At 47.4% G+C, this 26,231-nt stretch overlaps 1 protein-coding gene across 3 annotated transcripts; it reads right to left on the minus strand.

Annotated features, from left to right (window-relative positions):
• Window positions 1-11,916: 11,916 nt before the first annotated feature.
• Window positions 11,917-24,936, minus strand: LOC124300236 (protein gooseberry-like). Of its 3 annotated transcripts, none has more exons than XM_046754092.1 (6): window positions 24,441-24,936; window positions 18,376-18,689; window positions 18,092-18,257; window positions 15,004-15,175; window positions 14,620-14,907; window positions 11,917-12,871 (listed from the first exon to the last, which is right to left on the minus strand). In XM_046754092.1, the coding sequence occupies exons 1-6, from the start codon at window positions 24,493-24,495 to the stop codon at window positions 12,640-12,642; spliced, it is 1,227 nt and encodes a 408-aa protein (XP_046610048.1). In that variant the 5' UTR covers window positions 24,496-24,936; the 3' UTR covers window positions 11,917-12,639. The 3 variants fall into 3 exon arrangements, with proteins under 3 accessions (XP_046610048.1, XP_046610067.1, XP_046610058.1); XM_046754111.1 differs by having other exon boundaries at window positions 11,918-12,871; window positions 18,092-18,218; XM_046754102.1 differs by having other exon boundaries at window positions 11,918-12,871; window positions 18,092-18,221.
• Window positions 24,937-26,231: the final 1,295 nt, after the last annotated feature.

Raw genomic sequence — 26,231 nt, forward strand, 5'->3', positions numbered from 1 at the left:
AGTGATACGGAGCCCGAGAGGCGGCGGCGCGGCGGACCGAAGGTGCGAAAGAAAGATGGCGCGGGCGGCCAGGTGCGTCGTAAACTCCTAGAATGATGCTCTAATAAATCGCGGTGAAAAATTGCGAGCTATACGAGCAACGCTGCTGCTGCTGCTGCTGCTGCTGCTGCTGCCGCCGAGATATCTTCAGCGTTATTTTCAAAGCCCGCACTCTGCGGCGTGGCAGCCGAGGCGCAAGGTACTAGAAATAAATTGTGCGCCGGTACCGTGCAGAGGCCGCTTCTCCGATCGAATATCCAGCTTCGGAACGGCCGTAAGCCTACGTCGTAAACGGGCAAGCCAAGGCTTTAACCCCGCCGGGGTCTTGGGTCAGGTGTTAACATATTGTAGGTCGAATCACTCCCGCTGGTATACCCTTCTCCCCGTCTTTCCTCGCCTGCGAGAATCCGGAGGCGCCGTCGCCATCTATCGGCGGTTTTCCGAGACCGCCGATTTTCGACACCGTGACGTTAGATTCGCGTCTAAAGGATGCGGGCTTGGCATTCGTCATAATTCTGCCGATTACAATGATGAGAGAAGTGTTTCTTCGGGTGTAAGAAATTCGATGTTTTTTAAAATTCAGGGGTGTTTCGGACGAATTGGACTAATATTGTGTCAAAGATGCCTTTGTATCATGGGAGTCGGTGACTGCAGAGGAGGAAGTGCGCCGGGAATAGAGAAGAGAAACTGTGAGGGGCTTCGAAGGGTTATACAACAAACTGGCGGTGCAGCCTCTCTAAATGCTAATAAGCGAATCATCGGATGAACTTGAAACTTCAAAGTCCAGACTCGTCTTCCAGCCCGACAAACTGCGGCTTCTTTCTCCTTTTCTCTCCTCTTCTCTTTTCTCTACCTCCACTTCTCGAGCTCTCATGCCGAAGTTTATGCATGTGTATAAGGTACGCCTGCTGCAGTGTATTATAATACACTACCGCGTTCCACGCACGAGTTAATTAATGTTGTGATAAATTCTTCTTAGTTGCCCTTAAATTTATAAACTGACTCTTAAACAACATTTTAAAGCACGGTTTCCCTTCTTACCTCTCCCAGGCATTATACATCTATACATGCATACTACACATGCTATTCGTATATAACAACAATAATATCAGCTGGTATTAGATGTAGTAATATACGCATGATCGCAGGTATATACATATTTATAATTACGTTTTCGGTTAAGTACTTTCGTCTCTTGGTTACAATTTATTCAATCGATATTGTTATGTGTTACAGGATTAAAGAATGAAGCATTCAAAGGTCCCTAATAACCTTTCTAATCCTCTTCCAAAAATCTGATAAAAATTTTTCGAACGCGAAGTAATCCTCGTCCAGTTTTTTTTTTTTTCTTTTTTTACTGGGAATTGTATTGACGGAACAACGAAATCCGCAACCAAATATGGGTGAGCAAAAAATTGTCCATTTTCACGCCCCGTGAGCGGAAGAAAAATCGACGGCTAGGTACTTCTCGTACATAGCTGGATGCAGCGGGTGAAATTTATGAGCTCTTTTTCATCCTTTATGCACACGAGCCATCGTCGCCATTGTCGAGGTATCCGAGTCTAAACAAGCGAAAGTGCCACGGATCTTTGCGGCCAGGGTAGCGGAGGATTTCGTCACAGTACCGCGGTCTCCTCGGACTTCTAAGGCCCATCGGAGGGCCTCTATGGGGCCCCATTGGTCGCGGCCCGGTGCCGAAGCTTCTCGTCGCGATTCCGTCTTCTGACCGAGATGGAGTCTCTCTTCAAAAACTCGCGGCGTGTCCTCCGGCCATAGAGCGGCAGGATTCGGTCATCCAGCTTTTGGCTGCGTCAGGGGGCCGATATTCCGGCGATCTGGTAATTTCACTATTTTGTCAGAGATCGGCTCTGTCGCACCTGGCCAAAGCCGTTGCGAATCTATTCACCGATGTTCGATTCGTTGCGACCGTCGCGAGGACGCGTCGTCGTCTGAACTAAAAAGAGTCCTCTGAGATTTCCTACCAAATCGGGGAATTTTTCGCCCGCGTTTTTTCCTCGGGGAATAACTTTACTCTTCCGAAGGCTCTTCGTTTTTTGAGTCTCTCTGCGTCCGGGGAATTACTTATGCGTGGATAACGTTGCAACTTTTTTTTTCTCTCGATATTCTCGAATGGATACGAGTGCCGTAAAAATCTTTGACAACTTTTCCAGTCTTCCGATCACGGCCTCGAGTGCAGGCTGGATTGTGCAAACTGTCCGTCATTTTCATTCTATAGATCTTATGCACTCGAGTTGTTGAATGCTTTTGATCGTTTGGTTGTACATGAAAAGGTGAGCAACAGCTTCAGACGCTTTACACTGATCAAATGCATCTGGAGGAACAGGCCAATGAACAACCGAACATTTCGAAGACAGGTTATTTGACCTAAATAAATGACCAAATCTTCTGTTTTTATGCCAGAACTCGAATCATGCTGTCAACGAAACGATCTCTTTTGATTGTTTCAGTCTAAATCGGAATGAGCAATGTTCTAGAAACACAGTTTTAAGTTCCTCCGATGCGAAATGCTGACTGAGTTACACTGGCATCGATAAGGAGACATACAAAAGTGAATCACGCCTCCTGCAGGTAAAGTGAAAGCTTAATTCCAGGTTGCTTCAGCGGCAGTGTATCATGGATTTGTGTACCTGCAAGCCTAAAGCAACATAGAATGATGTGTTATTAAACGCGTACCTGGAGGAGGTTCGTAGAAAAAAACATTCATAGAGCCGGTTAAACATACTAATCCAAACCAATTTCTACAGTAGATACATCAATTCCTGACAGAAATGAGTTTTTCTAAGTTGGCTTAGGGATCGAGCTCACGCGGCGAACGCGGCACGTGAGCAAACCTAAATAATCAAACATTTGCCCACGCACTTGTTTGAGGAAATATTATTTTTTCCCTTCCTTCTATCAGAGCTATTGTTATAGTCTGGTATCTTAACTTTTCCACTACAGCCACACCACATGGAGTTGAGATTATCTCGCGCCTTGGGAATTGTATCGAAGGGATGAGACCGACAGTTTCCGCAGTTGCAGCCAACCTTGCTGGTCCAAGTGCGACGAGATTATCTCGAGCTAATCTCACTTGCTGCTCACCACCCGTCGCCTCTTAGGTCCACCAGCTAACCTCGAATAAGCGACAGGCTTGACACTAACCCCGTTAATCGTTAATCCTCCGGGCACATAGCGCCATGACTTTTTAAACCATTGTTTGTTTACCATCTAAGCTGCTTCTGATCTCGACTTCGGGGATGGAGTCTCTTCGGGAACCGGTTGAAAGGTGACAAGATTGAAGAAAGGTTGACCTCCGACACCTTGAAAACTGTTTTCATTTCGCTTGCTGGTTTTACGTGCAGGTCGAAAAGTGTCGTACATTCGGATCATCGCCAACTTGATTGACCAATCAAGGATCCATCCGTGCGACGGGGAAAGTACCGGGACGAAACGGGGCATGATCAGTGTGTCCATGTCGAAATCGGCTCAAGGACGAATCGAAACTAATTCATGACCGTCTTAACTAGCTTAACTAAAGCAACAAACAAGGAGTGGTTGGTTCGCTTCAGCCCCTCGTCCGCTGGCTGGTCTCGCTTTCGATAGGGCTCATTAGGGGATGCACGCTTCCTGACCTGTTTCCTATGCTTTCACGGATCACCCGCCACTCGCTTCTCAAATCAAACTTTCTCCTTGCTCTCAGGTTCACCCTTCACTGCTTGCATCTTCATCTCTCCAAAGGGTGAATTTCATCTTTTTCTTTCGCAGTTCTTAATTCAGCAGTGCAACTCTTACAAGTGGGTGTCGTAATTTCGGTGAACCGTTTCTTCCTACTTGCGACCCACCAGAAAAGACAGATAATCAATGAACAACCCTATCGCATCGATCGGATTCAGTATCATCCACCTCGACGTTAGGTTAAAAAATGAACATGGATGACGGACGACCGGGCGTCGTTGCGAGGTGGAAACAGTGGATTCAAGAAGGACGTTTTCCGCTCTGATGACTCTGTCGACTAGCTCGTGTCCGACTTGTGAAGAGGTTTGAGCTGTGTCCCAAACACTCTGAAGCGGACATCCTAATTTGAGGTTCGACCAGTAGTAGCGAGAAAATTCCTGAAAGTGTATGTGCATGCCAATTCATAGAGAATATTCGCACCGAGTAAATTTTCAAGGAAATTATCTCCATTCTGTCCCTAAGACCCAGTGACCCTTTTCCCCCTGGGAATGCTGCGCGCAGAAAAAAATAACCAGGGGATCCCCACTGGGTAGAACAAAATTATTTTCAAATCAGGCGGCTCAGTGTCACCACAATGGGTAACAATTTTGACACGAATCGTGGATAATCTCCGGGCTTAACTCTAGTTTGCAATCCTTTTCTCGGGCCCCCGAGTGCGCCGCCCACTCGATGTTTTCACCCCATCGCGTCACCCGGAGCAAAGGCTTAAACTTGGGGCTTTGGGGCTCGCTCCACACGCTGCTCACAATATTTTATGGATTTTTCTGCCTCGCAGAGCTAGATCTTCTTCCAAGCAGATCAGCAACTGGCTTCATCTTTGTTTCATGCCACCCGGGAAGCTGCGCGTTCTTGCCGGATTAGCCTCAGATTTTTAAGTCACTTCGTTCAAAGGCGATTTCAAAGTCAGCAGATTCAGTGAGAGGAAGCTGGAGATGGCTTGTGAAGTTGACGAGGGATCTTTGGGGTGAAAATTTTGTCTGCACTATTTGTATAAAAACTGGTTTCTCTGATATTTAGCTTTTACCGGATAAAAAATTGTGAAGCAGGTAACTGAAATTGCATGCACATTATTGACTTCCTAGTCTATTTAAAAGTCAACATTACAACCCCCATATCACCTGACCATGCTCTGCTAATTCTCGATTGAGCCACCAATCGGCGTTCCGCCGATTCACGTTGAAGGGCCGACAGTACAGCAAAGAAATTCAACGCAGCAAGTCTAGCAGCGAAAAATTGGATTTTGCGCCGACATTACGGGGCTTATTATCTCCGTAGTGCTATTGTTATTATTCGGCTTACCCCAGTGCGTTAGGGAGAAACGCTGATGGCGCTGGGAACCCGACTAACTGGTTGGCCGTGGGGCACCAGGGGACTTGGGGTTCCTCGACGCTGCAAGCTCTGCAAGAGTGATGGTGCAGGGTGTATAACCTACTGGTAGCAGAAGGGAGACGCAGGGTGTGCCGCGCGAGACGGTCGGGCTTTCGGCTTTTCGGGCCTCGAGCGTTTCGCAACGCGTCACGCGTCTTTCGCCCGTACATCTGTAAATAAGCAAGCAAACACCCGTCCGTGGAGCTTCACGCATTTTGCAGCAGGTATAGGGTGCCGCAAACGTTTTGCTCATGAGCCTGCCGTCTGCCTTCGGCCAGTTCCAAACGACGTGCCACTCCTCGGTGGAGAATTTGATTAGGACAATTACCCGCGGTTACGTGATCGACCCCGTCCCTGCGTCTAATCCAATTCGCCACGTCACTTAGCACACGAATTACACTTTCATTCCAGCTTCTTTTCGGGTTGTTGAAATTCTACTCGATATTTTTACCTCCGTCAATGTATTCTTATACCCCTTACGAATTAACGCTTTGATTATAATTGTATTGCCAGAGTTTCGAGCACTGGACTTCAACTCCATTGACACACTTCCACACACTGAAGTATTCGACCATTGTAAGAGTGCTGGTCTTGAATTACGGTACCACTGTACCTACTAGACACCAAACAATATTTTCCGTAAAGTAATTTCAATGTTGTGGAAGTATTTGAGGTGCTTGTTGGAACGAAGAGAATAGAAAAGAAAGTAGATCTAATAAATTGACTCTAGAAATGATAAGCTTCATGCATACTCTGAAATCGAGGACTCTTCACATCGACTTCCTAATCATTTCTCGGGAGTGAAATAGTATATTGTGGCAGAAGTAGGTAACAATAACGATCCTGATTGAGTGCGGATATCAAACGCACACATATTTTACCCAATCAAAATGTAAAATTAGGAGATTTTGGCTGTCTGCTGAAAATGAAGAAAAGACAGTATTTCTCAACGAATGAGTACTAGTTGGGAAATGGCGAATTATTTCGCCACTAGTGGGAAAGAACCGTTTTTGAACTGAATATTTGAAAGTGGCTAATCTACAACTGGTACAAATCAAAGTCAGTTTCAGTCAAAACAGTTTTTGCCCACTAGTGGAGAATGGTTCACCATTTCCCAACTAGCGCTCATTCACCGAGGAATAGCGTACTTTGTTCATTTTCAGCAAGCGGCCAAAATCCCCTATTTTTACGTTCGAGTTGCGAAAAATTAGTACCTATGGGTTAGTGACTTTGCTTTGTACCAGTTGCAGATTAGCCGCTTTCAAATCTTCAATTCGTAACCTAAATCCGAGTCTTCAAAGTGTTCTTTCTGCTTCTTCACGGCTGAAATACCTGCATTCAACACAAGCCAGACGAAGGCCATAGTTTCCAAAGCAGTTCAACAAGCGTGAACATCACCGTGCGGTATCAACAAGGCTTGGCGAGTTTCAGATTTGGCAAAACTGCACCCTCGCGACGGTGGCCTTGACTCAATGATGACCGTGCTCTTGTTTGGCGTGGCGCGGGGGATCCACGCTACCCTCTCGGTACAATCAAATTTTAACGGACATTTATGACGCGGGGTGAGTCCAGGGTGGTCTAACTCTCGGCGTATAACCAGGGCCGTGATGAATGAACCGGGCCCCTGCTTGAGGCCGCCTCGACTCACCGCTTCCAGGTTTTGGGCCCGACAGCTGGCCCGGCGGGTACCCGCGCGCGTTTTCGCCGATTGGTCGCGCATCACGCCGCGTTTTCGGTTCCTTGCAAACCCGCTGCACCGCTGCTCACGCACACCTCGTGCATCGCACGTTATTATGCCTCGCTCAGCCGTACGAATCACGGGGTGGGGTGCGGGCCATGTGCCCCATGGAATCCAGGCACCAACCCCTAGCTCCCCGCCATTGGGCTCAGGTTCTCCTCTCCGCATGCGTTGGAGAACCCGAACACGCATGTCTGCACGGTGGGTAAATGTTTGACTAGTTGTTTTCTACTAGAAACCATTTCCGTCGGGACCGATGACAATGGGGATTCACCGTGACGATGATTAGCAGCTGTTTCGAATCTGTGAAATACCACTGTGTTTAGTTTTTTCTTAATTCATTTGATTCCCTATCATTTTACTTCCAGTTATATTGCGCACTCGGGAGTACATCAATTCTCGATCGTAAGTGCCATGGGAAAATGGAATTAATCAATCGTTGAGGACGTATCTTCGATATTCATCAACGCTAGGTAATAATTTATTGGTTTATTGCAATTTATTCAACTGCCAACAGTGGAGAATGTTTCTTACTTTCGCTTTTCAATCACGTATTATATTAGTGTATTTTATGATAACTACGAAGAATCCTTACAAAGCTCAACTCTCAAGTACCGAATTTCTCCAATTCGAGAGATTAAATAAAAAAAGACGCTCGTTCCCTCTTGCAAGATTCAACCCGAGATCGTAATTCAGATCAGTCGTCAAATTCGCAACAGTCAACGGCGTCGAGCTTCGGAAGGGCGCACGCGTCGCGACGCCTTTCCCATCGATGCCCCTTTGATAGAACATGCAGAACTGCATGTGTCGGTCGGAAACGAACATGGGAACCTCTGCGGGGATTTGCACGGTTTTCATTGGTTCAGTTAAACTTTGATTAATCTGTCCTGCGAAGCGGGTATTATTGTCCGAGGAATCCCCTCGGCGGCACTTCTCATTGGCTGCACCCTTCATGGGTCGAAGCGATTCGGAAAGAGGGAGCATCGCGTCCTCCACTGTGTGAACTGGATTCGTCTGTTTGTCGTCGTCGGCTTAGCCTGGCCATTTTGCGACGAATGTTTAACCGGCGATGATTTGTAAGCCCTTTCGTTTCATGCCCTGCATGCAGGCTACGAAATGCGACTCGGGAGTAAATCACACCGAGTGTCACAGAAGCAGAATCTTATTTTGTACCGGATGTTTATAAAAAAATTTAAATCATGATGGAAAACTTTCTTCGTGCAAATCAAAAAATACGAAAAATCATTCTCTGGATCGATTACAGGTATTCCAAATTTTCATAAGGTCGAGAAGTAAGCGCGATATGGTCGAAAAACCGAACACGTAACGTTGCTCACGATGTTCAGCAGGGGAAAGCTTGCTCGTTGTGCTTTTGTCTCGTTTTGGTGGGCTGGCTTTTGCCATTTTAATTACAATAAATTAACTCAAGAGTCCTAACCGGTCCCGGTCACGGCTCGTAATACTGGTGGTCCAGGCACTGTGTGCTTGCAGATCGTGTGCATCGGTATCGCGGAGCAGAGATGGAGAGAGAAAAAGAGAGAGAGTAGGAGAGAAGGAGAATTTTTTTCCACTGTACGTTCTTCATTTGTTACCTCGAGGCGGCGTGAAATACGAGCTGGGGGCCCAAGCCAAACAAACGCCATTTTGCGACTCTTCTTTCACTTTTTTCGCACCAGCCTGTCGCTCACCTTTTTATCCTAACAACCTAATCGGCTTCGGCTTGTTCCATTACACACGTCTAGGCCGCCATTGCACTCCATGATCCAGTTTCTGAGTATAAAGGCTGCACCCTTCCATCTCCGGTTGCTCCAATACTCGAATCGATCAGCTTTCGTTGGGTAAACTCAAATCGCATGATCGAGAGGATTCTTGCTGTTTCATGGAGAAATTTTGATCGTTTTTGGACCTGCAGACTACATCGCTGAATTCACTAAACGTCTTAGTAAGTTCAAGTTACCAAACGTTGATGCTACGATTGATCAGATAGTACCGTACAAAAAAGTTGCAGTCAACTTGAACCACAAAAATGTGCTCTTTGCAAAAGCAGTAAATGCACGACAGGAATATTCTCGTCCGTATACAATCTTGAAGCCCTTTACACCGTTGTTTGAACTCGTTTTTATAGTTCTTGGTACCAGTTTGAGCCAACCAACTAATTTCAAAAAGCGTAGAGTTCAAGTTATACGATCTACTCCCGATCTTCCCCGAAATTGGCCTGTACTTTACGAGGTTTGCGGAGGAATTTTCACGCCTGAGAAAAATATCTGGACCATTTACTACTGCAAGTAGAACGATTCTAGTCCGAATGCTTATCAAGATTGTGCGGGAGGTGGTGAGCTCTTTCGTCTGTTTCTTTATCCCAATTTTCCGCAAAGAAACGCCGCCGGATCGGAAACCAGGGGCATTTCAGGGCCACCCGGTCGGCAGGCAGCAGTGGATGCTGGTACATCAGTGGCCCTTCGAAAACAGGGGATCATGGGTTTCTGGGCGCGGTCGGCGTTTGGGAGGTCGACACGCTTATCACGGTTAGGCCTGCCTTGCCAACGCACACATCTGCCTGCGGAACGGTGAATAGGTGGTACATATCCGTCTAACGAAACTGGCACAATAAACCTTCGCCGTTGCTTCCGAGGTTCTTATTATTTATTTTTATTTTTCAATTACCCTATGTTTTGGTGCCGATGATTAACGATGTGTAGTGTGGTAAATTTACTTGTGGCGGGATTAAAAGAAAGATAAAAAAAAAAACACATCAAGCCTCCCTCCCTCCCTCTCCCTCTCGACGAACGCGAATGGTAATTTTTACCTTCTTTTTAATTTCATAATCTTGATCATCGTCGTTACAGACCCTGTTTACTGCCTCTTTCACAATACGCGAGTTTTAATGTACCTATCTAATGTGAGTATGCTTTAAGCGCGCCACGTGAAAGTCGAGATTTTGGAAAGGGCGATCGGCCATACGGTACTACGATAATTTAAAAATTCAGCGTGAAGCGGTGGGGCTAATATACGGGTCCAAGGCCCCGATCGGAGGGGGCCGGTTTGGTTTAGTGCCGGTGCGTAACTAAGAGTAGTTTTGACCCGACAGAAGCCACCTGGCAGCTTAATTACATACCTAATGTTACTAATTAGTAAATTGGGAAATTATCAGCGTCACCAATTTGCTTATCTATCGCGCCCATCGCTCGCTGCCCACACGATACTGCTGTGCATTAAGGTTATACATATTTAGTTACGGGAAGAAATATCCGGGGATAATTAATACCTTGATGTACTAATTAATACAAAATTAGTGGTGTGCCGCTCGTAAGCGGGCGGTGTTTAGAGCTAATCGCTCTAGCTGCTGTTCCTCGGCCTACGCGCATCATTTTTCAGGCTCCGATACTCGATTTCACTTGATATCTGTGTACAGAAATTGTACCGCGCTACTTGACGCGATGGGAAAACAGGATTTCGTTCTTTTTTTTACAGTTTGGAGGAGCCGCTTTGAACTGTCGTAAGACTCAATCCACCTTCGGACCGTTCGACTCGTGTACGCATGGTTCGAAGGATTCAAAGGACCCGAAGACCGGACCCCCCACATGCACGATCGCTCGAATCGTCTTCTTCTGTCCCATGATTCGCCATTGAGCGAGACCCGCCCCTGAGGCCCCTCCGAGTCCCATTTTAGCGGCCCCTTTGTGAAGACCCTCCGCACCCTCCGCACCCCAATCTGGCCCAAACTGCCCTGAACGGGCCCAATCTGTCAGTTCCGAATGCAGCAATGCGCGTCGATCGGCTATCCGCACGCCAGCTTGGCTCGAAACAATTCGTGGTCCGATGCACGGCTTTGCGGTAGGTCAAGCAAATAAAAAATCTCCGATTCGTCTTAGTTTCAAATTCGAGCTGTGATCGATCGTGGGAAGTCGGTGATTCGTGGGACCGATTTGGTCAAGTGTTTCGCGGCGTGATTTTCATCGTCGTGAAAAGTCTCCTTCACTTCCCGTTCATCGAGAGCGTGTAAAAGTGCTTCAGGCTTCGTTCATCAGAGTCTGCACTTAACCCCGCGAGTCCGTGATCACTGAGCTAATTCCGGTCCCCAAGCGTCGCGAATCACAACGTGAAATGATCAAAGTCCGCGTTTGAACGAAGCGTAGAATCATGTCTCCGGTGCCCTTGTATTCCACCCTAGGATCGTAATGCGAGAGACATGCGGTGCGGCAGTGATCGGCGCAATTAACCGTCCGCAGGGATCGAGATTGGGCCCGCAGAGCTAGGCGGCGCGGCGATTCCCCCGCGGTTTTCATCCTCTTTTTGTGCTCAGCACCGCTAGATGAAACCCGCCGCAAGCGAAGGTGTAGACTGGTTGCTCTTGGCGTCCGGCTCTTCCACGGGGACACAATGGGACACAAATGCGTGGTGACAGTGGCGGCAGATATACGGCGGCCTGATTGCCGCGTTGTCAGTTGGGCCCCGTTTCTGGGCCCCGCTCGGGGACCGAGGTAACGCGGTAGGCGCTACGGCACCGCGAACAACCCGGTAATAGTAGCCCTCCGGGGCACGAGGGCCATTGTCCAACGCCTGGAACGCCACGCCCCGGTCAAAGTGCCCACATTCAGGCCCCGTCGGGCCCACACTCGTGGTCGCTGTCACTCGAGCCCGGTGGGTTTTGCCGCCTGTTGCACCTGCATCGGGGCCTTCGAGGGCCGACTGGCCGAATTTTCGGACCACCGGGGTATTTATTTTGCGGATAAATCATTCTACGACGCTTATTTCCGGCTATTTTTCGACCTGGAAAGCGATTTTCCTGCGACGAAGTACGAATTTCGGATGGAAAATGCACGAGACATGATCAACGATTTTTTTGATCGAACTGGGATATGAACCTGAGCCTTCCACTCCACAGGCCACCCCTCTAGCCGCTTCGCTGTTCAAACTAATATTTTCTGATCGATCGTAGATTGCAATCACGGCAGTTTCCTATGCGGAAAGAATGAGATTTACACGTTCGAAATATGCGGGGAATTTATATGAAACATCATTTATTGCATATTGTACATAATAACATTGAACGATCTAGATTATCGGATGTAATGCTCTATATATATATATATACACGTATAAGATGTAGTACATTATATAGTGTCAGAGAAGATAATATTACATATAAGTGAACATATAATAGGTGTAATTATTTATAATCTATTTACAACTGGCCAATTAAATAGAGAACAACTTGTTTTTACTTTCTTTAATATATCACATTTGAACAATGATACCTTCTACAGCTTATAAATACAATTCTTATATCCAATTTAATTCCAAGTTTTATATCATATATATTTACAATTACAGCACGAGCTTAGACAGTGCTCAGGACGAACGCAGTGTTACCCAATTTGAAGGCAAGATGAACGCCTTAGGCGGCTCTTATTATACGGGTGATCGAATATCATATATAAATACTATACTTTCATATATCTATAATAAGATTGTGTACATATTATAAATAATTTATTAATCAGTAAAATCTAACGTCACTGGGAAATTAACGAATCGCAAAGAATGCAACCCGATCTAAATATATCTAAGAGAATGAAGGATAAAAAAAAAAAAAATTGAGAAAGCACTACTTACAACGATAAATCGCTGTTGTCTGATGGATATAAAATATAATATTATATCTGTGTATGTACATTAGCACGCACAAACATCGCTGACAACGCAGTTGCTGTACAAGCACCGGAGAACCGGATTCGAAAATCGTTAACTAAATCGGTTTAATGAACTCTGCCACAAACTTGTGACTCGATGCCTCCGAGATAAGGATATCCGCTTTTTGCCTCGCTCGGGCTGTGAGGAGTGACGTGATGGGCCATTCCGGAGGGCGGAACGCCAGCGGCGGCACCCTGGACCATGCATGCGCTCATGTTGGAGGCGGTGGGACTTACGCCACCGCTGAGGGTGCCGAGGTTCAGGTTCCCCCCGCCGTAGTGCGAGGTGTTGAATAGCCTGAGAGGACAGAGAGCAGAGGAAAATCGTTTAGAGGTTACGAATATCGGAAACCGCCGTCGCAACGCGGACGAATTAGGGTGCTGAAAATTGTTCAAGGTTAATTCGCGGGCCCGGTCGTTGTGCATGGGAAAAAGGCCCGCGTTCAATGGCCTCGACTCGCATACGCCTGTGCAGGTTTCGGCTCGGCACGCAATCAAAACCGCGTGTTTCACCTCCGTGGCAGCAGCGATATCCAATACCCCCGAACCCGGGCGCAGAAATCGGTTAAGGCGTGTCGCCCAACCCCGGTGTTAGGGCCCCGCGGGGTCCTTTGACCGTTTCGAAACACCAAAACGTTTAAACGAGTCGTAATGTCCGGCAGATCGCGTTAAGGGGTACGTGGATACTGTAGTACAGACGGTTGAAGAAATGGGTGAATTTCGGCTATTTATAACTCGACAGAGAATTGTTCAAGTCCATTGGGGTTCGCTTTATTCAAAAGTATGCCAATCGAGCTTCGTTTCAATACTTTTTCAAGTGTTTGGAATCATTTGATGAGAAACATTGTTATTGACAATAACGTCAACCATTTTGATATGTTATACATGACGTCTTGCGGTGTCCACGATATCTTTGAAACGACTCAACCGATTTACTTGAAATTCATAGACAGTATTCTCGAATACTTCATCCTTCCCCCCCCCCCCAAGGTTCAAATGATTGTTTGAATTCGACATTCAATTTTTCGACCGAGGATTTACGACTTTTTATATTTTGATAACAAAAGAATATGACAGTTGAAAAAAAAAAAACAAGGAAAGGTGGGATCCCGTCGTGTGCATATAAACTGCCTCCGTATTTAAAGTAAATCGCTCAGAAAATCATGTCGCCGAAAGCAAATATTAATATTGTTGTCAAAAAAAAAAAATGTTTACGATTAATCGATTGAATAAAAAAAAAAAAAAAAATTCGAATGCGAATAAAGTCCGAACTACGTTAGTTTGAATAAAACGAACCCCAATTGGACGAAAGCGGCGATCAGCACAGGCCTCCAACCGCGACTCGGTCGGTAACGATGGAAAATTTGCGCGCGGATTTTATACCGAACAATGCCCGCATCGCAGGCCCCGGAATTCCTGGCCGTGTCACCTCGATTACTGCGCAGGCGTCGATCACCGAGTTGCGCACTGCACGTGCGTGCGCTGCGCCCGTTCGCAATGCTTGTGTGTAGGTACATTCACGGCGTCACAACGTCGGTCGGACGAACGGTGGGAGTGGATTATTAGCCGGTAGCGTTTCATTACCGGGGCCAGCTATACGTAATTGCGGACCACACCGAGTTGGACTTCGCTGCGGCAGCAGAAGCAGCAGCAAAAGCAGAAGCAGAAGCAGCGGCAGACCTAACTCAACTTTACCGAGATATCCGAGGCCCGATGCAGTTGAGGCCCCGATCAACCGCGGATCTTGCTGCTGGGCACCGACCGACGCCCGTATTTCCCAACGGCGGGAACTCACGGCACCCAGGAAGGCCCCGGACCAACCTGTTATTATCCTCACAATGGCCGAATTAATTGTTCGAAACACCTGGGCATGGATTTCAACCGCACGCCGCGCCGATCGTCCGTCGTATTCCAAAAACCGGTGGCTGATTCTCTAGGCCCGATATCGGATCGAGAAGAACATGCCCGCGGAGAAGAAAGCGCGAAAGGAAGAATCTTTAGCGAGCGATAACAGTGCAGTTCATGATGCGATTTCTCAACACTCACCCGTAGTTCTCGGCGCTGGTTCGAGGCCACTGTTGTTGCGCTGCGGCGTAATAGTTTTCGCCGTAGTTGTAATGCTGCGTGTAGCCTCCGGTACTCGCGGCCGCGGCTGCGGCCGAGGCTTGTCCATAACTCTGGTAGCCTTCTGCGCCGGTAGCGTAGTGCTGGGTTTGGAAGGACTGCAGGCCCATGCTGTTGAACGCGTTCAGCTGCTGGCTGTTGAGCTGCTTTCGCAGACGGGCCCTTCGGTTGCTGAACCAGACCTGAACGCGCGCTTCGGTCAGCTTGGTTCTGCGGCAGGAAACAAGGAGGAAGGATATCGGTTAGTTTCGATCGGCCCAAGACTCAGGGGGCGCGTTGTTTGCCCTTGTAAATATCGCTCCTTACTTTTGAGCCAGTTCTTCCCTCGTATAGACATCGGGATACTGAGTCCGGTGAAAGGCGGCTTCCAATTGCTCGAGCTGCTCCCCCGTGAAGGTGGTTCGACTCCGTCGCTGTTTCCGCTTCAGCGCGATTCCCGGCTCGCTTTCGGTGTCCGAATCGTCGCCACTGCTGCCACCTGTAACGACACGAAAACGGTCCGATGTTAAACTTGGGTCTTAAACGTCTTCCGCTATTTTTTTTTGTTAAATTTCATCCGAAAAGAGCGCTGGTCGATCGAGATCAACTGTCGGGGAATTGGACAGTCGCTGATTGCCCCGGGATCCCCCGGATGAGACAAAAAGCGCGCCCGCAAGAACCGTGGGCATCGATGCGAGTAGACTGCAGAGGATGCCGAGCACGCGCGGGACGTCAGATCCTGAAGATAGGAAGCAAGAAGCGGCACCGCCCACAGTTCACACGGCTGACTCCACGGACCTGGTATTAAGTTCCCCCCTGATTACAGGTGAGCTCGCCTAACCCAACCTCGACTTTGGAAGGGTGGCCCGGGCCCGGTCCCCGCTTGTCGAGGGCGAGGCACTTAAAAATATCATCGGAAATAACTTCTTTACGCCTATCTCTCTCTTTCTCCAGTCTCGAAATAGCGACAGCCTAGTCTGCACACTTTTCTGACGTTGTTTTTTTTTTTTTTGTTTGTTTTCCTTTGGGTTGTTGGATGTTACGGTGGGTGCCGAACTAATAATTGAGCTCTTTTTTAATCCAAGCAATCTTACAGAGTGTTATAACAATCAATAAATCATTACTAAAAGCACTCAGCAGCGTGAATTAACTACCGCAAAAAGTGGTCGGTTCTCCGTTACTGCGAGTAGAAAAAATATACGACGGACCTTCGATGTGTTTGCAATTTTCGTGATGACTGGTCTTAAATATTGAAGCGTGCTGCTCGCCTCGATACAGGCAATGCAGTAAATATTCGAAGCGGCAAAAAAACATGCAAAAGGCATTAACGTGACGACTTTAATTAAATTATGTAACTACACTGGAGTGAGTTATCAAGACATTCTGCGAACAGACTACGTTGTCATATTTCGGATTTTGAATTTCGAATATCAAACTGCGAATGCCGCGAAGTGGGGAGAGACTGAATCTTTCGAAACGTTAGAAAAAATTGATGAAATTTTTCATCCACACAGCAACGCAGCGTGCAGATCTCTGAAAGTCGACTCAGTAAGACCCGTCGCGGCAGACTGAAAACGTCTAAATCAATATCGTAATTGCGATTTCAATTGTCTACCAATTGCTGGATCACTTCGGTCCCGCGGAGCTGTCTGTTCAAGACCGACTGGCAATGGCGGTTTGTGGCTGGCGGTTTCAAGATTAGAGGCTCCGCGTGCTCGTGGGACCACACGCCACGCGGTGAGGTGCCTGTGTGTATATTGCGGCGAGGCGCGCTCGTCCCGGGGCCTTAAGGCCCCCGTCCAATGCAGTGGCGGACGCTCCGTGCCGCGGCGCTCCACGCGAGTGCTCTGTGGTTATGCCTACACCCAACCCATAACTCGCTAGAACCGCATGAAACTGCCACAATTGCCTCGCTAGGCTTCGAGAAAGTTGCAAAGCCAACTTGGTACGGTACCGTTGGAGTCAATTTTAACCACGAAATTGCAAAATGCTCTACCAAAACTGTCGGTATTCGAAAAAGGGGCAAAATTTAAACGCAATATGGTGCCTGGCAGAGAAATCACCTGAGCGTTTTAAGGAATATATATATGTGAATATATCGGGTCATGGAAAACTTCGCGCACGCTGTAAGGCGTTTATTTTTTTCAATTGAGTTGACGTGGAGTGAAAATGTTGATGGAGAACTAGGTTTATACTTGAATACGAATAAGAGGAAAGAGTATAACCTAACGAAATCTGCGTTCTCTGCTACCAGATGCCACCGCAATTGGATTAGGTGAATTCCGATACCGAGGGGATATAAAAGTCACAAAGCGCGATGAGGAAAGAATCGAAGAGAAGTGGCTTGTAATTTACCCCCTGAATTTGTACCGACTCGGCGAGCGACTCCGCGTGTCTAATAAAAAGCTAAATCTTTCTCGACAAGATAATAAACTCGACACATCTCGTAGCGCGCCAGGGAGTCCGTCCGTATAATATTTCTTGGCTGCAGCAGCCGAAGCTGAGCTCTTTCCGCGGCAATAAAGGTAAAAGAAAGAGTTCCCTTTCAGAATTGCCGACCGCAAGGCTTATTTCTGCAACTCTTTCGCATGGCAAGAAAGGAGAGAAGAAAAATAATAGATAGGGAGGGAGAGTGAGAGAAATAAGGACGAAGATGGAGGCGATGAACGAGAAACAAAGAGAAGTGCGGACCGTGAGGAAAAATTAGAAAAGTATAAAAAGAGAGTTAAAAATGAACGATTATGTGGTATGTATGTTAAAAGCAGACCAAGGTGCAAAATGTCCAACAAAACGCATGTGTCGGGGGATGAGTAGTTACTCCTCGCGGGTTTTTGAATAAGAACCTTCGTGCTAATCTTGAGAAACACTCCGCGAGAAGAGCCGAGCGAACGGCTCGCTCGCGTTCCTTTATGACCCAACTGCCGGGCCCGCTCGCTTCTTCCCGGTCCCACTTACGCGTCCAAGCCACCCAGCGAGCGGTCCGAATGATCTATCGCTTCGTTTTAAACGTTCACCTAATTGAATGTTGCACTTACACTGGCGGTATATATTCCGTACCCCTTCTTCTCACCGCCGATTCAATTGAGACCGCGAAGACGTCAGAAATTAAGACGCCAAGGAAAGAGGCTCGCACACCGCGTTCTGCGCTGCGCATACACGGGATCGTCGCTCGGGTTATGCCTGTGTAATGATCGATGAGTAACCGAACCCAGAAATCCTCGATTCCTGGTTGATTTTACGCCCCGTCGCGTAATTACCGGGTTCAGGAACCTCCGACTACGCGCAGAGGATGTTTATGGTACCGACCCGCGGTTTCGTTGACATGGAAATGGCCGTGCAGCATCGGATCGTGAGTTTTCACCCATCGAAACGTTCCCGAACACTAGCGATACGTGATAAACGTTCATAAACTTACCGAGGATTCCATCTATCGAGTGATTTCGCCGAGGATCATCGCCTGGTCGGGTCTGATTCGTGGGTCCTCGAAGTAGCCGGGATATGCTGGATACGGAAGGCGCTGAAGCCTTGTCGCAAACTCCGTCCTGCTGGCAGAACCACGTTGGACAAGTTAATACCTTGTCCTGGATAGCGAGATCAGGATGAATTACAGTCGCAATTATAACGAAGACGAGTCTCTGGTTATACCAGAATTTTCTTATTCTATACATAATGGTTTCAACTCTGCGGACATCAACAGACCTTGATCAGTTTGTCCCGAATTTCCCAGCTGAAGATCCCGGGGTTCTGACGTTTGAGGTCCTCGATCCTTGCCTCGACCTCCGGGGTGGCAACGCGCGGTTTACTGCCCCCGATTACGCCGGGCCTTATGGACCCCGTCTCCTGGTACCGGTTGAGAATTTTCGAAACGCATCCGTGAGAGACGCGGAGCTGTCTCGATATAACGCAGGGCCTTACGCCTGCGGCAGCCAATTCGACGATCTTGAGACGGATGTGATTGGGCAGTGGCCGACCGTTGATGAAGACTCCACCGAGCTGATTGACTCGACCCTGTCCTGCAAAATAGATAAATAGAGGAAACGATGAGCAGGTGAGTGAATCCATGAGCTTTCACGTTCCGCGAGAAAGAGAACCGCGGGATCTTCGTCACGAAGGATGGTTTTGTTTTTCTGAGGAGCCTCGGGGAAGGATCGGTTCGGCTGAGCGAGGGGCTAAAAGGTCGTTCATTACGCGAGCCGCGGAGATGAGGCACTTTGCAAAGACTCGACTCGGTCCGGAGCAAAAACGGTGGTCTGCAGGCGGTGCTCAGAACGCGGGGACATCTCGTAGGGAGGTAATGAAAAATAGAAATGACAGGGTAACGTGCGCTGGCGTATGCGGTCTGTATACGTCCCGGAGATCGGCCGCTCTGTGGACAAAACCGGGACACGCAAGGTGCCGCTCAAACGCTCGTAATTACCGGTAATTAGTGCCTCTTAATTATCCTAATTATAACTATGAAGTCAAACAAATATTATATGGCTAACCACACGGCAAAGAAGCGAATGAGATACGGTATGCCGCCGCAGTCCATCGCGTGCTGCACATCCTCCCAACATACTCGAAACCTCACGTCGTGATGCGAAGCGACGCGACGCGACGCCCTCCCGACGGATGCCATGCCAGAGTTACGGTCCCCGTGGTTTTGCAACAAGCAGTTAACTCTCCGACTCTTTTTCACAGTCGCCGTTCTCTTACAGCTGACTCTTTCTTCGTATTATCTGAGACTTCGTTTCCATTCATATCTCGAAATCTCTCTCACTCGCTGCATTCTCTTACGCGACTTGAATTTGATGGTCAGTACACAGGATCCTCCGAAAAGAATCAATGATATGATTATTACGTTTATGAAAAAAAATTAGAACCGAAATTCTCAACGAGAGTCTTTGATTTACTTGTACCCCCAGATGGAAAAAGATTGAAATTGCAACGGAGAAAGCCTTTGTCCTATTCACTTTCTTTGAATCAGTAGAGTCTTCAACATTGAAACATTCCAGATAATTGATTCAAGTCTCACTTGATCCATCAGATCCTTTCGGCTTAAAGCCTGAAGTTGGACTCTTCGAACGGGAATGTAGATATGGTCAGTGTTCATAACAAGAAGTAGAACTGTACCTTCAGTAAAAAGTTTTTAACGACTGAAACTTCCAGGAAGAGCGAAAATTGGAATTACACCTCATAGAGTAACATGGCGGTTCATCAGCTATTGCTGCTGTAAGAAGTCTCTGTAAAGCATTGAGCATTGATTCGCATTGATGTTGGTCAAGTTTTGGTTCAATCCAAGATCTCACTGTCAGAGAACAAGTCTTACAGTAAATTTATTCGCGTTTGATCGATAATTAGTTGTTGAACTCATTGATGCGATGAATTTTTGGAAAGCAACATGACAGAGAATCCTCTTCAAATAGTCAGCGACTATGTAAGTTCTTCAAAAATTGTTGAAATTATTAAATTTTGTTGAGGGTGCTTCAGGAACCTTTCAGTGGTCATTTTTAGGGTGAAATATAAAGCCAACAAGAACTAGTGACATTATTGAGCATTAAATATTAATCTCGGGTTATCGTGCATAATCGATCAATCCGATCTGATTGGTCTCACCAACCGTGAACGGATAAAAACCCGTCAACATCAACACCCTCATAGTGGGGTACGCTGAAATGCCTCCACACGCAACCGACTGTGTGAACAGGACAAACGGCCAGCGCACGCACATCGGATATCGGAAATAGAGTTGCCCGTTCCATGCAACATTGTTGAAATTTTTCACATTTTGTACAGCGAAAAGAGGATACCTCAAGGATCCCTAAGTCGGTGAAGAATTCCGGGAGGAAATGAAACGTACGAGGATCAACTCTGGATGTTTTCTACTGCTAGTGCAGAAGGTGAGTTGCTGGATTGAGAAAGCAGCGTGTGCGATGTGATTTCTTGCGCAAAACTTGTGCAGAGACAAACCTATTGTGCAGGTAAATCTGCTTTACGAGACCATGCATGGAGTATAAATTGGATGTGATAAAGAGGCATTGTTCACTCGCAGCCTACACTCGCCGCGCGTTAATCTCGTCCTGCGTGCAAAGCGAGTCCTGTAAAGAGTTGTGGAAAAAAAAATGCGTAAGCTCGAAACTACGGGGGAGGGATAATTTTGGGCGGGAAAAAATGATGATTAGCCTTTCATTTGAACTTGGGAATAAAACGATTTTCTCGACACGTGGAATTCCCTGCGCGAGACTTCAGGGTCCTTGTATTCCTTCCCGCGTTCCTGCAGCGTTCTCTACCTGGCGGGACACCTCGGGTGTGACGTCACTGGGCCGGAGGGCCCGACGGGATTACAGACGAGATCAAAAGGCGCCGCCACGCACGTGGACCCCGGCGCAAAGGGGACTAACTCCGTCCGGCTAAGGCCCCGTCCACACAACGCTGACTTCAAGTCGTAATAAACAACGCCGGGCACCGCCGGTATGTGGCATAGAGTATATATGTGCCTGCTGATCAAGTTCCTGCCGTGCAGCGGGGTGTCCGAAATGTCGGGAACGGTCGTATAAGTCCTTGATCTCGGCATTGATTTAGTCCGCGAATTCAATTGGGTATCGGTAATAACGGACGGAAGGGTTGATGCTCGTACCGTGCAGAGGACCCAAACCGTGCAGGCCCCGAGTAAGAAGTGGAACACGGCTGCGAAAAAGGGCATAAAGAAGAAACCGGCATCATAATCGCACGAATACCGCACGAGCTGCATGCCGCGGTGCAGATTGGCGTGGAGGAAATTATGAGGGAAATAATTTCGAGCATGAATTATTGATAACGGTTGATTGAATGTTGAACGATCATGTTAATTCGGCTGATTGGCCCGATTGTGAGGCCGATACAGCAGCTCGACACGTAGCTGAGTTTTTGAATGGATTTAAATTTCCTCCTCGGGATGATTTTCAGGTGGTCAGGCTGGCCGAAGGCGGATGGCCAGGTAGGAAGGTTATAATGATTGGCCCAAAGCGAGACTCTCCGAGGGGCTGATTACGCGATAAACGGAAGCCCTCGGATCAGGGCGACTTATAAGGTGAATACGCGACGCCGCGTTCAACAGCCGAAGAACAAAAATTCATCGTCTAAAAACTTGGCGCTGGTTAGCCAGTCGTTTCAAAGTCATCTTTACACGCACTCCCCGTCCAGGAGGCGAGATCCGTGTAATTATGATAATTGGATCGCTAAATGACGCGCGCGCCTCCACCGGAAGTCTCTTCTGTTTATGGCCTCACGCCTCGGGAATTACGCCCGAATCCGTTCACCGGATATACTCGTATATCACACTAGGTATGTGTATGAGAAAAACTACGGTACTCAGCCGCTTGCTCTGTCATCATAAGACGGTGCAATAATTTGTCCGACAAATTTTCTATCCGCTTATACTAATTTTGACATTTGTTGTTTTTCACCGACGTGGACGGAAGCCAAAAACTACATCCGTCTTATCCTTTTCTTCCTCCTCCGCCTCCCCCTTTGACGGCTGTTATTTTGCAATCGTGAACCTCGTACAGTAACAATTCCCTAAATGCTGACGGACGAAATGTCTTAAAAGTGATTGTCCAGCGAATTTTCGTATGCAAGATCAGTTTATTCTATACTTAAGGGATTGCTATATCTCTTGTAATTTTTTTAGGAAACATTCTAAACATCATTGCATATATTCTTTATTCAATTGTTTTGCAGTGAACGTATTTAAAAACTGATTTCCCGCCTTAGGCCGAGGCCGCGTGATGACACGAAGATGCATGATACCAATGGACTCTGGGGTTTTTTGTGACCGTAGTGTTAAACGCCGATGGTATCACCTGACCAAGGATGCCGCCCACCGCGAACCGTGACGGACAGTTTGGGCCTCGTTTTCCGTCGGGGCATTGGACCCATTCCGAAGCGACGGACGCGGATCGGCGAAACGGCGATGGTTTTTGGCATCACCGAATCGGAGTTCATTCTTCGTCAAGAATCACGTGGGTATAAAATCGTTGCAGACGATACGCGGTATTTTGGAATAGCGGAATCGGTCTCTGACGCCTGGACTCGAACCGCGATCGACGAGGCCGACTCCTGCTGTACCCACAAGGTGTTTTTGCCGATATTGCAAAAAAGTGGGCATCGTCGAAAGAAGACGCGGCGATCCACCCTTTCGGTCCCCTTCAAGTGCGCCGCATAGCCGGCTTGATCCCGGCTTGCGAGGGCTTCAATCATCGCGCCGTCGCCCGAGGCTCATCCGATATCAGACATTAGGTGCCCACGTTCACCGCCTGAGCCTTCTTCAACGCCCACCGACCGACGAAGCGCAGCGTGCGCCTCCTTCGAGCGTCTTCTTCTTCCCTGACGCGGAGAGCCGGTCTGTCCTGCACGTTTTTACCTTTTGGACCTTTTAAAGGAGGCGATTTGCTCCTTTCTCCGATGCTTGTCTCGACTCTTTACCCCGCGGTTCTCTCGCCGTGTTCCTTTTGCCCTCTCTTTATCTTCCTGGATTTTCAACCAAGAGCTGCGGATGCTAATTCAACTCCTCGCGAAGTCTTCTTTGCCAGAACAATTACTTTCCTTTATTACAGATGCAGAATGTACTCTTCGCGGGACACCGAGGACGAGCCTCTTTTACATGCGTCGGAGTCTCTCTCGTTTATTTCCATTCGCATGACATACTTGTATAATTGTCCACATCCTCGATTCAACTGTGAATCTTTCTACATTCTTCCTTCACTCGTATACATATACCAACAGGTCCAATCTGCATCCCAATGACTCGAGTTACCTTGAGAAGGATTATGAACGGATTAAATGATTGCAGGGATTATATTCGTTGACTGAGAGCAGCGTAGAATAATGAAAAACGAGGGGAAGATTATTCGTCGGAAAATTCGATACTTCTACTTCCGCCGAAATCTCTGAATAGAAATTTAAGATATTCCGGGACACCAACGAAGTAGTCTACGCGAAAATAGGAGGTCAATTAACCACCGGATATAAGAGAATGACTTTCAAGGACGGAGGCGATTGCTTCTCTTTGGGGCTGCTTTCAACCCAAGGAATTTTTCGCCGAGAAGTATTTGGGGCTGCTGTCAGGAAGAAAGCGAGAAAGCCGCCCGTAGAATATACGGGGTCCGTAACAAATTTCAGCGAACGGTTTAACGTCCGAGGGTTCCCGCTTCCCAAGTCCCGTATACAGTAACCAGAGCGAACTGAAGCCTGGGTCTGCTGGACCCATTTTATGGGTCGACGTTATTGTTTTATGACTGGCAGTTTCGTTTACGACGCTGTACGGCGTAATGCCCAGTGTTGATTTCGAATGCACCGGGCGAACGAACAATTAATTCGTCACCTAGATCATTTGAGGCCCAAATTTTCTACCCATGAACTGCCTTTAGGCCTTTGTTGCGTAATATCCGCATTCTGCACGCCGATATTCGATGGCGTAGTTTAGAAATCCAGGGTATTGGAGTCCATCGATAATAAGTGAGCAGTGCAATATCGCTGACAATTTACCTTCTTCACGTAATTCGTAGGGTATGATGCACCGATTTTTCAAACGGCACAGCCATTGGAAGTTGGAATAAAATTAGGCCTAGATGCGTTCGCGAAATTTTAAAGACGGCGAACACTCCTCCTGGGGGGATTAAGGGACGTTGGGAACCTGATGGAAGGGACGAAGACCCTGCAGGCTTTTTGAGTGATTTGAGGAGGTCCATGAATTGGCTATTGCAGGCTAAAATCGAGAATAGTAATTACGGGGCTGATCAACGCACCTTGGAATGGGTATCCAGTGAAATAAGGTGCCATGTTCAGAGTGCTGACAGCCATCTATGGAAGCGTTTTCTTCCGTTGATCAGTTTCACACACTGCGACTTTATCCGTGTATCAGCTATTCTCCGGGCGACAGGATAGTTTTTTAATTTGCAGCGCCGATTGCACTTGTTTATCATTAACTGTACCGAACTTTGACACACAATCGGTTCGAGTGCACCGGTAACAAGAGCGGCTAGTCTCTGGTGGAATACGAACTCCGACTTCTCGTTGGAAACCGTCCCTTTTGAAGAAATCTGCGAATATCGTTTACCGATCTCACAAACAATTCCCACCAATCAGGAAGTGGACAACTACTGTTTTATTTCACGCGCCGAGGCCCTCGAAGATGTCCTTGAAGTATTGCGGAGCACCGATTGCGGGCGGCAGGTGAAAATCTGCCGCAGTGACAGGGGTTCTACTCTTCGAAGCGATGAATACTGGACGCGCACCTACAGCTTCGGGGGTTCGGCTCAAACTGCTTCTTGAAGGGAGCCGCGATCTTGTCGGCGATCGGTTCAGGTCGCCGCAACCTTTCAGGCTCCACCTTTTTGAGTGGGGCTCTCCGGGCTCGCCTTGGTTAATGCGACCATCGGTTTTCTTGCATTGGTTCGAGGCGAACCTCGGAGAAGGTGTGCTTCCAGCTCGCTCCGCCCTCGCCAAGACGCAGATCGCAGCCGCACACCGCGCCTCCTTATCTGCCCTTATTACCGGCTACAGGGTTCCCCTTTGATCTCGATTTCACGCTCCGGCAGTGCTCGGTTTCCACGATTTTTACATTCCTCTCCTCCCTTTGCCGTTGCTTCGCTATTTTTCCCTCCTCGGATAATCGCCCGCGATGTCGACGGACGCTCCTCCCGCTAATCGGTGCGGAAAATGAAATCGGGAATAATTTCCGGGCGTGAACCGTGAAACACGATGATCGGGAAATTCAACAACTCTTTATCCTAGTGCGGATTGGGTCCGGGGATGGGGCAAGAATGGCGTGCGTGATGCGGACGCAGATCTTCGCGGTGCCGATGAGATCGTTCAGACCTCGGTGAATCAAGACTCGAACCCCAGACTCGCCTCGAGCGTAACCGACCGGCCAACCAACGCTCGTCTTCAATTTCGCTGAGATTGTTAATTATAATTAATTACATTTACAGAGCGAATACCAAGTTAATTAACTCTGCCCCTCAGAATATTGCTTTCTCTTCGGTCGATCGGTATTATACAGGTATAGGATTGATATTGTATCATCCGATTATTACTCTCTGCATGCTGCACAGTGCTTACCACCATCATCATCTTATATAAAAATGATTAATTAACTGACATAATAACGCCAATTCTAAGGTGAAACTCGTTCACTTGGTGTACAGTTAGGTACGCGAAATGTTTACAACTCGATGAAACTATTCTTTAAACTTACTAATCATGAATTTCAAGCTAATTTAAAACATATCTTCTCGCGGCAAATATAATTGAACTACATTTTGCTTTGTACAAAAACACAACAGCAATTCGAACAATATGAGGTAGATCGTGTAGTTTCTCTCGGTTTTGTTAAAAGATTGACAAAATTGCAAGTCATAATTGACAAAGGAATTATCAATTTTCTCCGGCGTCTCCTGCAAACTGTGTCAGGACAATAAACAAATTCACGTAACTACGACATTATTCCTGGTGAATTGACTTAATATTTTGCCTGATTAATAATTGATTACAAGCATCTGTTCACCCATCGCTAAACGAGTATTATTAAGGGATTC

This window comes from Neodiprion virginianus, chromosome 1 (assembly GCF_021901495.1).
Source record: "Neodiprion virginianus isolate iyNeoVirg1 chromosome 1, iyNeoVirg1.1, whole genome shotgun sequence".
Classification (NCBI taxonomy): domain Eukaryota; kingdom Metazoa; phylum Arthropoda; class Insecta; order Hymenoptera; family Diprionidae; genus Neodiprion; species Neodiprion virginianus.